Genomic DNA, 18,052 nt, shown 5'->3' on the forward strand with positions numbered 1-18,052 from the left:
TAAGGAGCCCAGTATTACATTTTTTTAAGGGCACTTTGTGGCTAAAATAAGTTCCTATTAAATATTTCATGTCAAAAAGTGGACTTTAAGTGAGAACTTTGGTAAAAGATGGATTAGTGGAGATTTGTCTTGAAATGTCCAGCTTTTCAATATTCTCTGGCAAGTGGCCAGATAGATCTTCTGTTCTTCCCATTCCTTCACTTAAGGAAACTATTTTTTTCTCCTTCACCCTTTGGGTGTATATTTCCCTCTCAGAGCAAATGCAAATGTTTTAAGGGTGTGTGACTAATAAAGATTTTTAAATAATTTATCTTTTAAGACTTTGGTATCTTAGACTTTTTAAATCACGTGTTGAAAAATATTAACAAATGGGAAAATGTTTAGATCTATGTGCTAAAATATTATTCTGTAGTTAGATTCATATAAGACTCATCCTTATTTATTTGTATAGCTGCTTTTCCTATATGCTGATGAATTTCCATGTTAAAATAAATGCTTTGAGTAGAAAATATCAAAAAATTTCTGTAAGTCATCCAGAAACACAGTGTTCTATGTTAAGGATGGCATCAAGCCAGCATCCACACTTGTAAGTCCTCAAAGCACCTCATACACTCAGCATGTCAGAATCACTCATTATGTCCCTCCTCCTCTAAAGGGACATTTCCTTTTCTCCCTTTCTTCCTAAATTCAGAGGATATCATCACTGTCCATCCATTCATCCCAGTCAGAAATTTAAGGGACATCTCAAACTCCTGACTCCCATCTCTACACCTATCTAGACATTCAACAAGTCTGCCCCCCTATCTCTCAAATCTTGGCTTGTCATCCTCACTGTTCCGTCCTTAATCCCAGGACTCTTCACTTCTGCCTTAGGTTCCTGCCATGATCCCACCTGGCTCCTCCAATCTGGTTTTCCACTACGGCAAGAGGGAGCTTTCTATGATCCACATCTGATCATACCACTGGTAAATACCCTTCACTCACTTCCTGTACCTTGCAGGATGCACCCAAAACCATAAACCTCACAGTGCCTGGCCTCTGCTAATCTCTCTTGGTTCACTTCCCTACTGCCCTGCCGCCCACCTCATTCGTTTCAGCTACACCAAATAGAGTCTCCCAAAGGAGCCATATAATGTCATGACATCGTGCTTTCATACAGCAGCCATTCCCTTCCCTTGGAATGCTTTTCCCCCATCTTCTTCACCTGAGTAATTCCTGCTCATCTTTCCCCGGGCCTGTCCTTTTCCCATCTTTTCTGGGACTTGGTACTCAGATAATGATAACACTGGCTGGGCATGCTAGTGTGAATAGAGGAGACTGCTTGCAGCTGCAGCTGCCCAAGGCCTCTATCTGCTGCTCAGGGATATCTTTTCCTTTCAGGACCACCAGCTCCTACCCCTGCCTTTGCTCTCTCCTCCTCCTTGCTCCCAGAGCACTTGGCAAAAGGAGCTGTTGTCATTCATTTATCAAAGTGTGAGTTGCTTAGGGATGAGATTCATTGGTGATTCGTATTTCTAGGGCCTACCACAGTGCCTGGCATATAAGATGCATTCAGTAAATGTTTGCTGTATGAACCATGGACTCATGAAAAAGTAAATAAAGACAACTTGGAGAAGAGCAAATTCTGTTGTGCTTAAAAGATGTGGCTTCTAGTACTAGTCCTAGTGTTTACTAACAACTTGGCCTTGGACTTGACAGTCATTTTTTCTGAGTCTCAATTTCTATATTATAAATGAAGGAAATGATATGTGCACACAAAAGGGAAATGAAATAAATTGCACACTTACAACTTGCAAGATGCTCAGTTAACATTATCATCACCTGAATTGTGTTCACTTAACCTGGCCCTTACTTATGCCCCCAAAAGGCAGGGGGGATTTAGGGTGATAAAATAATATGTACAAAGTATAATTTTACATTTGGTACAAAAAGATAATTTGGTTTTCACTTGGATAACTTCAGATTCACTGTAGTGTAGTTGTACATTCTCTATCAAAGTGTCAACCATTCAGAGATGGCAAAAAAATTTCAAGAAAAATAAGTATTTTGTTCATTTGGTCATTAGTGGGAAGAACTTTTTAATAATCATCAGTCTCTTTGTAAAATATCAAGAGTATTTGAAATAATCTATATATTCTTGCTCCAGTCAATCAAGAATTTAAGGATTCAAGTATAGTTAAGATGAAGCAGTGATACAGTTAAGGCCTTTTAAATATGATGTAAGTCATTAGTTTATTCCTTGTGAAAAGGACAGATATACTAGTTAGTTATATCTTCATAGGAAATCCTTAATAATAAATATTAGGGAAGTAGCTTATAAGAATTAGGAATTTCCAAAGCTGTTTTCTCAAATTTAGGTGCTGTAGTCTACCTTGAATAAGGGTCTTCACATGTAATACTTTCTCTAAGCATTTAAGAGTAAATACTCCAACATGCCTATATGATTACATGGGTAACATATATAAGCCACTGGTCCAATAGCTTACATGCGTCAACCCCAAAATGAGCAGCAAAAGACCAGTTGCTGACATAATCCTGTAATTTGTCTTGGTATGCTCATTCTCACTCTCACCAAAGATTCCATCCTCAAGTGTTGAGTATTATGGCTACCAAGCAACTGAAGTGATAGTCTCCAAGACATTGCAAAACCGAAGCCTTCATAATATGCAACCTTGCTCCTGTGAGAATTCTCTACACTTGAGCATCGTAGACATAACATGGCTGCCCTTGACCTAGCTTAGATAATTCAAATACAAAAGCTATTTCAAATTGTTCTGTTACTTATCTGCTCCACTTCAAGATAAATCTTCAACATTCACAAAAGGTTGCTGCCACTGCAGAGTATTTCCAATTGTGGAATAATTATAACTGCTATGTATTAAGTATTACTGGGTGCCTTATGTCTTACAGTGCTTATTTATAATTTCTACAATAGTCCTCATTGTTCAGTAGTTTTTTGTATCTATTTTACAGATGAAAAAAATGAGGCTTAGAGAGATTAGGTAACTTGTCTCAGACCACATGCTAATATACAACAGAACTGGGATTCAGACCCCAAGCTCTCTGCTTCTAAATCTATCCTTTTTCCAGTGTACTTTACTTTTGAGGGAATCAAGTGTGGTTAAGTGAGTCTATCCTTCACAGTTTGTACTATTAGCAGAGAACAGGTGTGCTCAATTCATGATAAACCAAAACAAAGGCACAAATCCCATTAAAAGCAGCTGGGCGAATTGAGCAACTAATTGGTTATTCTCTCTGTGCCTCAAATATTTCTAAAATTAGCTTGAAATTCCATTTGAAAAATTCTTCAATTAGTCATGAACTCTGACTCACATTTCTAAAGCAACCTTTTGATAGGTGCTTCCAACACTTGCCCCACGCAACTCCTATTACTTCCTCTTTTCTTCGGTATAAGATAATCTCTTTTCTATTTCTAGGCCCACTTTCTGCTTTTCCTAGCCCTGCCAATTTTTATTTTTACAATCATTAGTTGTATGAATAATTAAATGTATTTTTACCAAGGGCTCTTCATTACTGCTCATCTTTCGTTTCTTTATTCTTCTCCTACAGACTCTTATAAGTCAACTCAAATACAGATTCCTTACTAATTTCACTTTGAGAGTATTATTGGCCACCTTCTTGTCTGAGTAAGAATCAATATGTTATGTTGTCTAATAAACAATTATTTTATAGAATGGTTTTTATAAGCCTCCTAAAGCAGGCTGAAAATCAACTAGATAATGTATCCAGATACTTCAAGTTTGGAAAATAAAAGAAATACTTTTTCTAAAAAGACTTACTTGCCAACTCCACCTTCTCACCTCCTGTTCTCATCTTATGCTGAGGTCTGTGTAATTAACTGCTGCCCTGAGGCCTGAAACAGTGGCTCACTTCTTCATATGTGTTTTGTAATGTCTTGTGTTCAGCTCCCTTTCTGGGTGGCCTGAGAAGGATTGTTACTCCTCCTATGCTCAGTAGATGCCTTCAGCTCCCTTGGCTGTGCACCTATGTGCAAACTGTATGCAAAACAAAGAGTGGTGCATTCATGCTGGGCATTACCTGGGTGTGCGTCTAAGGAGATAGACATCCAAAACAATAGGAAATGTCATGAACAATGGTGCTATGGCACTCTTCTAGGAGCAGAGGCCTACCCATCTCTTTGTTTTTGATAAAAAACTAGTCTTCCCTTGAATACCAATCCCTCTTCTTGCTTCCAACGCCTGAGTGTGGAAAAGTGACTAGAACTACCACATCCTATTAAAAAGGGGAGAAGGCCACTTACCTAACTTACCTACAAGAGCTTGGGGATACTAGAAGGAATGTATGGTTTTCCTGGCTGTCATTAGCCTTCTCCACCCCAGCCACCCAAAAACACAATTATTTTGTACTTTCATGACAAAAATATGTAGTTTGTTTACTCTTATGTATGAAAGCCAGACTCTTTTTTTAATAATAAATTTATTTTTTATTGGTGTTCAATTTGCCAACATACAGAATAACACCCAGTGCTCATCCCGTCAAGTGCCCCCCTCATTGCCCGTCACCCATTCACCCCCACCCCCCGCCCTCCTCCGCTTCCACCACCCCTAGTTCATTTCCCAGAGTTAGGAGTCTTTATGTTCTGTCTCCCTTTCTGACATCTCCCACACACTTCTTCTCCCTTCCCTTATATTCCCTTTCACTATTGTTTATATTCCCCAAATGAATGAGAACATATAATGTTTGTCCTTCTCTGATTGACTTACTTCACTCAGCATAATACCCTCCAGTTCCATCCACGTTGAAGCAAATGGTGGGTATTTGTCATTTCTAATGGCTGAGTAATATTCCATTGTATACATAAACCACATCTTCTTTATCCATTCATCTTTCGATGGACACCGAGGCTCCTTCCACAGTTTGGCTATTGTGGACATTGCTGCTAGAAACATCGGGGTGCAGGTGTCCTGGCATTTCATTGCATCTGTATCTTTGGGGTAAATCCCCAACAGTGCAATTGCTGGGTCGTAGGGCAGGTCTATTTTTAACCCTTTGAGGAACCTCCACACAGTTTTCCAGAGTGGCTGCACCAATTCACATTCCCACCAACAGTGTAAGAGGGTTCCCCTTTCTCCACATCCTCTCGAACCTTTGTGGTTTCCTGCCTTGTTAATTTTCCCCATTCTCACTGGTGTGAGGTGGTATCTCATTGCGGTTTTGATTTGTATTTCCCTGATGGCAAGTGATGCAGAGCATTTTCTCATGTGCGTGTTGGCCATGTCTATGTCTTCCTCTGTGAGATTTCTGTTCATGTCTTTTGCCCATTTCATGATTGGATTGTTTGTTTCTTTGGTGTTGAGTTTAATAAGTTCTTTATAGATCTTGGAAACTAGCCCTTTATCTGATACGTCATTTGCAAATATCTTCTCCCATTCTGTAGGTTGTCTTTGAGTTTTGTTGACTGTATCCTTTGCTGTGCAGAAGCTTCCTATCTTGATAAAGTCCCAATAGTTCATTTTTGCTTTTGTTTCTTTTGCCTTTGTGGGTGTATCTTGCAAGAAGTTACTGTGGCCGACTTCAAAAGGGGTGTTGCCTGTGTTCTCCTCTAGGATTTTTATGGAATCTTGTCTCACATTTAGATCTTTCACCCATTTTGAGTTTATCTTTGTGTCTGGTGCAAGAGAGTGGTCTAGTTTCATTCTTCTGCATGTGGATGTCCAATTTTCCTGGCACCATTTATTGAAGAGACTGTCTTTCTTCCAGTGGATAGTCTTTCCTCCTTTATCGAATATTAGTTGACCATAAAGTTGAGGGTCCACTTCTGGATTCTCTATTCTGTTCCATTGATCTATGTGTCTGTTTTTGTGCCAGTACCACACTGTCTTGATGACCACCGGAAAGCCAGACTCTTTTATATCATTTTGATTCAAGGCAATAATGACTGTTTCTCGTTGCTCATTCACCATCTAATTCTGGATGTCTGAAGAGAATTTAGAATTGGAAATTTTAATTTTTAAATCATTTTGAGAATGTATATAGAGTATTCCATCACCAGAAACAAAAATGTGGGTAAGTGGATCTAGTTTGTTCTGGAAATGTAACTTTTGCTTTCTTTTTCTTTTTGCACAGCCCCCTGCCTTTCCCTCCCTTTCTCTCTTTTGTTTAAAATTGATTTATGTTATTGATTGTTAAAATGCTACATTTCTTTCTAAAGTCTCAAAATTATGGTAAAAGGTAGAAAATATAAGGAATGGCAGAGGACTACTTTTAGCCTTGAGAAAGTTTTAGTTTCATTGTTCTTTTCTCTAAATAATATTTAATGATAAAATAAATATTTTCTTTTTATTTTTAAGGTGCCTTATTTACAAACCACAGCACATAACATTTATAAGACAATATGTATGGCAGCTGTTTGCATTTAAATATATTTAAATCATGAAAATGTGCCATTCTTTTGTACTTAAATTTTCATGAAATGGCTTTGCAAGAATTTTTCTGTATATTATATTTGTTCTCCTTCTTCCCTGGTGGTCATTGAGATCTGGTGTTGTGTTTTGTTTTGTTTTTTGATGTATATGGGTGCTTGCTTTCTCTTTATCATTTCTTTGTTTCCATGATTAAGTTCTATATTTTTAATATCTTGTGAAGCTCACAGAAGTACCTTTCCTGAATATTACATTTCTTAAGGCTGTGGTATGGAACTTTATTATTTTAGTGACCCTTTTTATTCACTATATATAATTTTGGTAGGCCATTGGCAGTTGGGTCTCAGCACAGGATGGGTCTACATGCTCTGGAAAGGAACATTCTCAGCTCACCCTTCCACAGACACCTGGGCCATTCTCTGTTCTCAGCCTGCCCATCAACCATTAGGTGGCTTTGAGGTGACCACCATTTGCACTTTGGTTCTTGGTCCTTTGGTCCAAGAAGATGCTCTGACATTTTGCCTTTGTTCAAGAGCAAAGCCACCCACAGGCCTGGACAGGACTCTCTCAATCCTACTTCACAGCTACATTCAACATCATTTCCACTGCATTCAATTTCAGTGATTTTGGCCTTGGTGGTAGCCCGCTTTTTGCAGAGTGGTTCTGTACCTTATATCCTTTTTTCTTTTAAGATTTTATTTATTTATTGGACAGAGAGCACAAGCAAGGGGAGTGGCAGGCAGAAGGAGAGAGAGAAGCAGGCTTCCCACAGAGCAGGGAGCCTAATACAGAACTCGATCCCAGGACCCTGGGATCAGGATCTGGGCTGAAAGCAGATGCTTAACCAACTCAGTCACCCAGGCGCCCTCTGTACCCTTAACCTTGTTCCTCTTTAGAGATCATATAGCTCTAGTTATGTCTCAGGGCTGTTATAAAAATAACATTAAAAACGACCAAAAACTGTTTGTAAAACCTCATCACTATGTTGATGTATAATAAAACAATGCTCTGTTCTTTTTGAGGCAGCCGTGAATAAAACATTCTACTAAGAGCAGCAGAAACTAAGTTTACTTTAGTTTTTAAAAGCATATTATCCTACCCTAGAAAGAAAAAAATCTATGTTACGTTGAATAATTAGTTTTTAATCATCCCATGTGGATTACTATCTGTCACCCTATTTTCCCAAAGGAAAGATAAAAAAATACAAGGGTTACAAAAATAAAAGGTCCCACCACCACAGCAATATACAGTTGGGCCAACATGTTTATTTTCAAAACAGAAAACACAGATCTTATAACAGTATATTGTTACCATCACTGTTCCAATTAGAAGAAAGAGGATGATTTGATTATTCTGAAGTATTCTGTAATATATTACAGCAAAAATCTTGGGTTTCTTTTTTCTCTAGTTTGTATTTGTAATGACTATCCCTGAATTATATGTCATAGTATATTAAAAATTGTAATAACTGGGGAAAAGCAATGCAAGTAAAGTGAAATGTTTTATCTCTCCCCCAAAAAAGGCATTTTTAGTGGCATTATATTCATATTTCAGTAAAAATAGGCAATGAAAACTATCTCTGAAGCTGGAGCACCCATTTCTGAAAAATATTTTCCAACAATAGTGTTATATCTTCTATTCACATGAAGATAGAATCAAGAACTTAGTTTGTTAAATACAGCCCTGTTATTTGATCTTTGTTGGAACATTAAGAATCCATAATGATTTTTGAGAAAAACTGAAGAAATTGTACATTTGCTGCTACACTTGAGTGAAACCCAGAAATTCCTGCACCAAACACAACCACTTCTAATGCTCTGCAGCAGTGCTCACTTCGGCAGCACATATTGTGATGCTCTGCAGCAGTTTTTCTCCCCAGGCAGCCATATATTAGAGCACCTGGGGAACTCATTCAAAGGCACATTTCTGGCATCTCTATGACCTATGGAGTCACAGTCTCAGAGACGGGATCCAGGAGCCTGCCCTTTGGAGAGGTTCCCTGTGTGAATTATTCTCCTCTCTACAGCATTCAAGAAGACAGGTTAGAGGCTAGGGTGTGATAGCAGAAAGCACATATAGGGCTAGCACCTCCGTGGAACTTGGAGCAGCTCCTGTGGCTGGTGAAGGGTGACAGCATTGCTTCTTCACTTCAGGAATCATGATGCCATAGCCTTTACTATGGACCAGGAATTGTTCCAAGAGTTCAGTACTCACTACCTCATTTAACCCTCACAGCCACCCAGGGAAGTAGGGTTACTGCTGTCCCCATTCTGTAGGGAAAGACACTTAGACGCAGTGTGCATAGCTTGCCCAAGGCTGCATGCCTGGTGAGTCGGCTGTTTTCCTATGGTCCCAGGACATATCTTGTGCTTCAAAAAATTATGATACAAAAAGATGGTTTTTTGATCTATAAAATGTTTTTGTTTTCCCTTCAAACAGATCAACTTATTACCATGCAGCAATTTTTCCCATTTTTTCCCTATAAATCTCTTGTATTCTAAATTTAGGTGATAATAGTGGATTAGGATCTGTATGTTTTTGGAATTTAATAAATGTGTTGGGATGTAGATTTCTGGACGAAATTTAGAGTGGATACCTCTGGCAAGATTTAAATGGCAGAGGTGGAGGGGTGGTCGTGGTGGTGGTGGGATTTCATCGAAATGGGACATCAGAAGACCTTTAGACTAGTGCTCTTGAACCTCTAGCCACAGCCAAGGCACCAGAAGGATTTTATCTTCCTTTTATGCCTAGTTCCTTCTTAAAATTCTCATGCCCTTCAATACCATCAGCAAAAATCTTCCCAATCTTCATTTCAAAGCCCATCCCTACTCCACTTTAGACTTTAAATGACTGTTTCTGAAATGAAAAGCAGAAAATCGCAGAACCTTTAAATGTAGAAATGTGTGAACATAGAACACTGACATGCCAAGTACAGTTTTAACATTTTAAATGTATTAACGTTGAAATGTATTTGAAAAGTAGAAGGACTAGTAATCCTGTTCATCTTGTGTCTAAAATATGTTTCTTTTCTATTAATAAATACAGCAGATGAACTGTGAGTAGAGAAGCTGTCATTTGCTACTCCTCGGAAAGATCCAAGAAGTTTGTGAACGTCATCTCTTTTATTGTGTCATTTCTGCTGTTAATGCAGTCAGACAGGTTTAACAGCAAGGTCTCCTAGTCTCTAGTGCCATTTCTGGAGATGGTAATTTGAGGAATTTGAAAAGCATGGCAAAAATGTGAGCCAATTCAAAGATACACTACAGTTCATATATCAAAGGAAAAATACTTTTTGATGGTTTCTCAGAGATACTGAAGAGCTTGAAAATACATAGATGGAAAAAAAAAAGAAAAAGAAAATACATGGATGGAGCCAGACTCTCCAGCCAGTTTCTAGATCATTACAAATGCATATTTTTCCATTTCTTTTTATTGAAGATAGACCTATTAATACTTCACAACCTAACACTATGCAGCTACACATTCATTTGACAAGTCAACCTTCTAGAACTGCAGTGTGGCAGCTATATCATTGATCTCGGGAAAAAGAGTTCTTGTGCTACTGAAGAACTTAGAGGATGAATATCAATGTCAACTTTGGGCCAGAATTAAGGGTTAGCTAAGAATTGGTAAGTCCATCCAGTTTTCAAAACTAGTAGCCCAACTGGAATGTAAATGGAGTGCTTTTATAAACAATTAATGCTCCTTGCAACACACAGGGAGTTATTCATGCATAGTTAGGAAGTCATTTTCTGAGACTTTGGCTGGAAACGTAGCTTTCATGGATGAAACATTTTGGGTAACATCTCCAATATTCCCCTTGCGAAAATGAAGTAACGACATCCATTAGACACTTCAAGTTTGCAGCTCTTCTTTCATGTGGCTCCAGTCCTCTTGGTCTTGGCATGTTGTGATAGTTTGGCACAAAGTAGCATCATTTTGTCCTTGACGATGATAGATTCTGCACACTTAATCCATTAATCTGAGCTGATGGACTTTGCCCAGAGTTAAAATATTTTGTTCTTACATAATGGTTTTCTTATTAAATCTCTGAACAATACTCTTTTACGGGTGACTACATTCAACCCCATATTCTAGATGTAAAAAGTAAAGTGAGAGGAGGTTAATTTTTTTTAATTTTATGAGGATTTATATAGTGCTTGGTGTAAGTGCTCAAGCTCTCTTCTGTTTTAGAAAATATTCAATCATATGGTCCTCAAAAGAAGTTTATGAGTCTTGTGCTATTAGACCCATTATAGGTGAGAAAGCTGAAGCACAAGGAAGTCAAGCGGCTGGCCAGCTGAGATAGTAAGTAGTAGAGCAAGAGTCCAACTCCTGCTGTCTGGTTCCAGGGTCTGGGCTCCAACCACTGCACTAAACTGTCTCTGCGCCTCACACTAGACCAGCCTTGTAGTTAATAACAATGAACTAAGGACAGAAATGAGAATATTTAACATTTCCAAACCCCCTTTCTGGTCACTCACCAACAATTTCCTCCCCATAGACAGCATTCTCATTTTCAAAGTGAAGTTTCAAAGTGAAAGTCTTAGACTTTGGAAAGGTGGAACCTTTGAGATCACAGAGGAGCAATCTTGGTAGATTGGGATTACGCAGAACAATTTAGCATCAAGAATATTTAGTGAAAAAGATTGAAAGTGAAGTTAAGGCATGACAGATGGGTGGTACTCTGCTTATTTGAAAAGTTCCTTTCAAATTATAAGTCCCACTTCCTTCACCTTTAGTCCTCCAGCCTAGATTGATGCGTCAGAATACCTGTGCATTTTACAATAACAAAGGTACCACTTGGAATTAACAAGGAGCCATTAGTCTCAAGTTCTTATGCTCTGCATAGCAAGGAAAGCCATCAAGGCTAGACTCCCTAACTGATAAGGAGCCAAGCAACGGTTTCACAGGTTTGCACACAGACTGCTGGGGTCTGTGCCTTCATGGGTACTGCTGGAAAAATAAAGATATTCTGTTGTTCTTAATGGAAATATAACCTACCCTGAAAGCTTTGAGATGTCAACTTACCCTACCCTGACCAGGGAGCTCTTTGCTATTGGTCCAGAAGAGAGGGATGTGGTTTCTAATTTTTATTTCCTGGCAGGAGTTAGAGGAGATGATGCATTGACAGGCAGCTGAAGGTGGGGACCCTGTGGATCCAGGACATCTGGGCATCATTAGCCATAGTGAGGGGCCAGCCCACATGAGAGGTAGCAGGAAGGAAAAGAATCTATGGCCAGATGGTGGAAGTCATGGCTGGAGGAAACACTGGCTTAATTTTTGGAAAAGATTTTTCTTCAAACTCTGAAATGACTTTGGAAGCCACTCGTTCTTTAAGGCCTCAGGATAAATAATTTAGCTAGTATATTGCAAAAGGGAAAAAATTGTAACTCTATCCATGAAGATGAGGTGGGTTTCATTTTATAATTCTCACTATTCAGAAAGCTTGCACAACTCCCTCGTCTCAAGGCTGTCGAAACTCAGTCTTCAATAACTCTTCTGCAAGCAGTGTCCTTGATACTCGCCAAGCTCAATTGCAATCTCTTCCTGTCATGCTAAAGTTTTGAAGTAGAACTCACTTCTGGTCATAGTGGATCTGGAAGAAGCAGTTCAGTCATCAACAGATACGTGTTGCAGGTTGTTGGGTATTTTTTTCCTTCCTGCTGAGGCAAACATCACTTAGAATGATTTATCATTACTCATTCAGAAGCTCTGACTACCCCAAAGAGAGGCTAACCACAAAAATTTCTTCTAAAAGTGATGTAGCCACAGCTGTCTAGGAGTTATTTAGCAGTAATTCACTCTGGGCAATAGAAGAGTGATTAGAAGGATATCACATCTATTAAAATGTCAATCTAATTAAAGCATGGGAGAGAGCTCAAGAGAGCTTAGAGTCCCTATTCTGTGATTTGGATAGACTTTTTTACTTTACAGATTAAATCATAAGCTGGAAACAAAGTCTCTTTGCATCTCTGTGGTCTAAAATACTAACAAAAAGAAAAAAAAAGATTCTTAATAGATTAATAGGTTGTCATTCAGTAGGGTTTCTAGTAAACAGCATGTTAAGCCTTGTCCTTGTCATGGTCTCCAAAAGTGACTTTATTTTTTTTATAATAAATGTATTTTTTATTGGTGTTCAATTTGCCAACATACAAAATAACACCCAGTGCTCATCCCGTCAAGTGCCCCCCTCAGTGCCCATCACCCATTCACCCCCATCCCCCGCCCTCCTCCCCTTCCACCACCCCTAGTTCGTTTCCCAGAGTTAGGAGTCTTTATGTTCTGTCTCCCTTTCTGACATTTCCCACACACTTCTTCTCCCTTCCCTTATATTCCCTTTCACTATTATTTATATTCCCCAAATGAATGAGAACATATAATGTTTGTCCTTCTCTGATTGACTTACTTCACTCAGCATAATACCCTCCAGTTCCATCCACGTTGAAGCAAATGGTGGGTATTTGTCATTTCTAATGGCTGAGTAATATTCCATTGTATACATAGACCACATCTTCTTTATCCATTCATCTTTCGATGGACACCGAGGCTCCTTCCACAGTTTGGCTATTGTGGACATTGCTGCTAGAAACATCGGGGTGCAGGTGTCCTGGCATTTCATTGCATCTGTATCTTTGGGGTAAATCCCCAACAGTGCAATTGCTGGGTCGTAGGGCAGGTCTATTTTTAACCCTTTGAGGAACCTCCACACAGTTTTCCAGGGTGGCTGCACCAGTTCACATTCCTACCCACAGTGTAAGAGGGTTCCCCTTTCTCCACATCCTCTCGAACCTTTGTGGTTTCCTGCCTTGTTAATTTTCCCCATTCTCACTGGTGTGAGGTGGTATCTCATTGTGGTTTTGATTTGTATTTCCCTGATGGCAAGTGATGCGGAACATTTTCTCATGTGCGTGTTGGCCATGTCTGTGTCTTCCTCTGTGAGATTTCTGTTCATGTCTTTTGCCCATTTCATGATTGGATTGTTCGTTTCTTTGGTGTTGAGTTTAATAAGTTCTTTATAGATCTTGGAAACTAGCCCTTTATCTGATACGTCATTTGCAAATATCTTCTCCCATTCTGTAGGTTGTCTTTGAGTTTTGTTGACTGTATCCTTTGCTGTGCAGAAGCTTCCTATCTTGATAAAGTCCCAATAGTTCATTTTTGCTTTTGTTTCTTTTGCCTTTGTGGGTGTATCTTGCAAGAAGTTACTGTGGCCGACTTCAAAAGGGGTGTTGCCTGTGTTCTCCTCTAGGATTTTTATGGAATCTTGTCTCACATTTAGATCTTTCACCCATTTTGAGTTTATCTTTGTGTCTGGTGCAAGAGAGTGGTCTAGTTTCATTCTTCTGCATGTGGATGTCCAATTTTCCTGGCACCATTTATTGAAGAGACTGTCTTTCTTCCAGTGGATAGTCTTTCCTCCTTTATCGAATATTAGTTGACCATAAAGTTGAGGGTCCACTTCTGGATTCTCTATTCTGTTCCATTGATCTATGTGTCTGTTTTTGTGCCAGTACCACACTGTCTTGATGACCACAGCTTTGTAGTACAACCTGAAATCTGGCATTGTGATGCCCCCGATATGGTTTTCTTTTTTAAAATTCCCCTGGCTATTCGGGGTCTTTTCTGATTCCACACAAATTTAAAATAATTTGCTCTAACTCTCTGAAGAAAGTCCATGGTATTTTGATAGGGATTGCATTAAACGTGTAAATTGCCCTGGGTAACATTGACATTTTCACAATATTAATTCTGCCAATCCATGAGCATGGAATATTTTTCCATCTCTTTGTGTCTTCCTCTATTTCTTTCAGAAGTGTTCTATAGTTTTTATGGTATAGATCCTTTACCTCTTTGGTTAGGTTTTTTCCTAGGTATCTTATGCTTTTGGGTGCAATTGTAAATGGGATTGACTCCTTAATTTCTTTTTCTTCAGTCTCATTGTTAGTGTATAGAAATGACTTTATCGATAGAGACCACTTGAATAATTGAATGCAGTAGTTAAAAACATGACCTTTAGTTTGGCTGACATGGCACTAAGACTCACCACCCCCAATGCCAAACTGAGTCCTTTGCGAGTTTCTGGACCCCTCTATGCTACTGTGTCATTTGAAAATAAGGGCCATGATTCTATTTTACAGGGTTATTGTAAGCATCTAACCAGATAACATTTTAGAGTTCCTGGCATCATGCCTAACATAAGAATAAGCATCCAATGAATGTTAGTTAGTAATTCTTATTCTAAAGATAACCCCTTCTCATAACATTTGAGTCTCTCAATATTCAAGTTTAAACTGGATGAAGCTGGATTTTGAATTCTTTCAATCTGTTTATATTTCACAGGCAAAAAGCATTTTCACATCAGGGAAGACCAAATGGCAGATTATTATCATTTATTAACAAGGTGTAAGGCAAACGTAGAAATTTAGTGAAAAAGCAAACGTACAGCATGACCCCATTTTAAAAAACATATAAACCTGTTTGGAAAGCCATAGAACCAAATGTTATATTAGTTTTCCCTAAATTTCCTTTACTTTCTCTCTTATACTTTTTCCCAGATTTTCTGCAGTGAACCTGTATTACTTTCTTATTAGAGACATGCAGCATATGCTATTCTTCAAAGGAAAGAAGTGTAGAGTCACTGTGGAACCAACCAATCTTTATGTATATGTGTGTGACCCCGCCTGGATCTAGTATGGGGGAGATAAAGATAGAGACTGTGGAGGTAGGAGCAGGGAGCCCCAGGGAATCGCTGTGTCCATTTGGGGTAAGCTCCTGTAGATTTAGAGCTGTTGGCTTTTTGTCACCTTCAGAGAGGTTTTCCATCTGCCTGGTTCACCAGAGTCTTATTCTTTATCTCAATTGTTCTAAGTATGTAAATAATTCCAAAAATTGATCTGGTGTCCTGGGGACTCATGGACCTCTGCGATCAGAAACACACTGAACCATGGCTGTCTCCAATGATGGCCCCAAAACTGACACAGTGTGAGGGGATGCAGTTGTCAAGCGCCTGGAGCTCTGACTCACTCCACTTTAATTTAGGGAAATACATAGTACATGATTTTTATATTATTTATTTAATTTTTTAAAAAATTAAAAAAATTTCTTTTTATTGGAGTTCAATTTGCCAACACACAGCATAACACCCAGTGCTCATCCCATCACGTGCCCCCCTCAGTGCCCGTCACCCAGTCACCCCAACTCCCGCCCACCTCCCATTCCACCACCCCTTGTTCATTTCCCAGAGTTAGGAGTCTCTCATGTTCTATCACCCTCTCTGATATTTCCCCATTCATTTTCTCTTCTTTCCCCTTCATTCCTTTTCACTATTTTTATATTCCCCAAATGAATGAGACACCATATAATGTTTGTCCTTCTCTGATTGACTTATTTCACTCAGCATAATACCCTCCAATTCCATCCACGTCGAAGCAAAAGGTGGATATTTGTCGTTTCTAATGGCTGAGTAATATTCCATACATAGACCACATCTTCTTTATCCATTCATCTTTCGATGGACACCGAGGCTCCTTCCACAGTTTGGCTATTGTGGACATTGCTGCTAGAAACATCGGGGTGCAGGTGTCCCGGCGTTTCACTGCATCTGTATCTTTGGGGTAAATCCCCAACAGTGCAATTGCTGGTCGTAGGGCAGGTCTAGTTTTAACTCAGCAGTTTAACTCTGCCTTCAGCCCAGGGCCTGATCCTGGAGACCGGGATCGAGTCCCACGTCAGGCTCCCTGCATGGAGTCTGCTTCTCCCTCTGCCTTTGTCTCTGCTGCTCTCTCTCATGAATAAATAATTTTTTTTAAATAAATAAAAAATCTTTTAAAAATGTTTAAAAAAAGATAAAATGAATAACTACAGTTAAAACTAAGAAATTAAAAATGGATTGGTCTAGGGGCACCTGAGTGGCTGAGTCAGTTGGGTGTCCCAACTCTTGCTTTTGGCTCAGGTCATGATCTTAAGGTCCGGTCCTGAGATCAAACCCCATGGCAGGCTCTGTGCTCAGCAGGGAGTCTGCTCTAAATTCTCTCTCCCTCTGCCCCTCCCCATCTCAAATAAATAAATATTTAAAAATAAATAAATGTGTTAGTCTAGAGTTAAGACAAAATGACCAGTGAATGCATGAAACACTAGGATGACAAAAGTTAGAATGTCTCCTGGTTTTCTAACAATTTCTCAATTAATTTGACTATAAAGACTGATTTTTAAAAATGTCATTTACTGTATCACCACAGATACACACAAAAGGCAGCACATATTAAATATGAGACACATATTTTATTTTATTTCTTTATTCATGAGACATACAGAAGCAGAGACATAGGCAGAGGGAGAAGTAGGTTCCCTGCAGGGAGCCTGATGTGGGACTTGATCCCAGTACCACGGGATCACAACCTGAGCCAAATATGTTTTCTAGGCCACAACAGAATAAGCCTAGAATAAACTAGGTGCAAGAGGCTAATCATTTTGAAGAACAAATTCTCAATATAAACATAGGCTCATAAAGAAAGCTGAGTCAAATTCCAATTAACAAGCATATTTAAAACAAAAAATAAAATAAACTCCACGGCTAACTAGGTTTCCATGAACTTCATAAACCTTCCATGAACTTCTGACCCTTCTTTTCTATGGAGTATGATATTTACTGCCTGTACCAGTGAAATAGGCATAATTATATAGTATTTATAGCTTGGTAATCAGTGTATACTGTTGTCAATAGTTGGGGCAGCAAATAATTTCCTAAAAGTCAAATCACCTGTCTTATTAAGCCAAAATGTAGTCAAGTTTTATGTATGTTTGAAGTACTTTCAGAGCAATCATAAACAAATCCCAGTTGATATTCAAAATACAACTCCAGAGAATTTAATAAAGGATTAGACAAAAACAGTTTTCAATTTTTACTATAAATGCCAACTTGGTATTTACTAAATATTTGTAGATTCATGTTAAGACTAACTCTACTTGTGACCCAGTGACTTATAAAGATAGGATGTGAGAGGCCCTTAAAAATTTGTCCTTGATTTTATAAGACACATGTAAAAAATATCTGTCCTATTTACTTGGATGTAGATATCCTTGCTTGAGTAGGATACTAGATTAAAAACTGAGAGACAAGAAGAGTTTAAGTGAAAACACCTCAGAAACAGATATACTTGCTAGACAATTAAATTTCCAAGGGATCTTGGAAATATCCAAAGACAATGTTTACAGTGATTTGAAATTTCAACTGAAACAAGTATGGCCAGCAACCAAATACTACCCTCAATTGAAGAGGAGACCCTTTATAATTAGTTGCTGTCAACTGTGTTAACAGTTGTTGTTAACATTTAGTTAACATTATATGTTAACAGTGTTATAACATTTCACTATTTAAATACTATTGTACTTTACAGAGTTAGAAGACAAAAGTCTAATGAAGCATCTACCATGGGTTAGAGAACTAAAATCTAGATGCCATTACCATTCACCAGGATTATTATTAAATTACAAAGTGTAATCATAGTGTGGGGCACCTGGGTGGCTCAGTTGGTTGAGAGTTCAACTCTTTGTTTTGGCTCAGGTCATGATCTTATTATGGGTCTAGAGATCAAGACGTGTTATCAGGCTCCACATTTAGTAGGGAGTCTGCTTAAAGATTCTCT

The 18,052-nt window shown here is 38.6% G+C and overlaps 1 protein-coding gene across 8 annotated transcripts in view; it reads left to right on the plus strand.

Moving 5' to 3' along the window:
• The window catches only part of LOC487079 (homeobox protein Mohawk), a 101,961-nt gene that overhangs the window by 42,163 nt on the left and 41,746 nt on the right, over nucleotides 1-18,052 (plus strand). For 2 of the 8 annotated variants that reach the window (XM_038588988.1, XM_038588993.1), the window contains exon 6: nucleotides 874-965. The exons of 3 other annotated variants lie outside the window; for them this stretch is intronic. In XM_038588988.1, coding sequence (XP_038444916.1) covers nucleotides 874-965 — 92 coding nt within the window. Of the gene's footprint in view, nucleotides 1-873; nucleotides 966-9,449; nucleotides 12,468-18,052 lie in introns of those variants that run through there. 3 more of the 8 variants (XR_005386809.1, XM_038588989.1, XM_038588994.1) reach the window with 3 other exon arrangements.

The sequence above is a fragment of the Canis lupus genome, unplaced genomic scaffold (assembly GCF_011100685.1).
Source record: "Canis lupus familiaris isolate Mischka breed German Shepherd unplaced genomic scaffold, alternate assembly UU_Cfam_GSD_1.0 chrUn_S1545H1733, whole genome shotgun sequence".
Classification (NCBI taxonomy): Eukaryota; Metazoa; Chordata; class Mammalia; order Carnivora; family Canidae; genus Canis; species Canis lupus.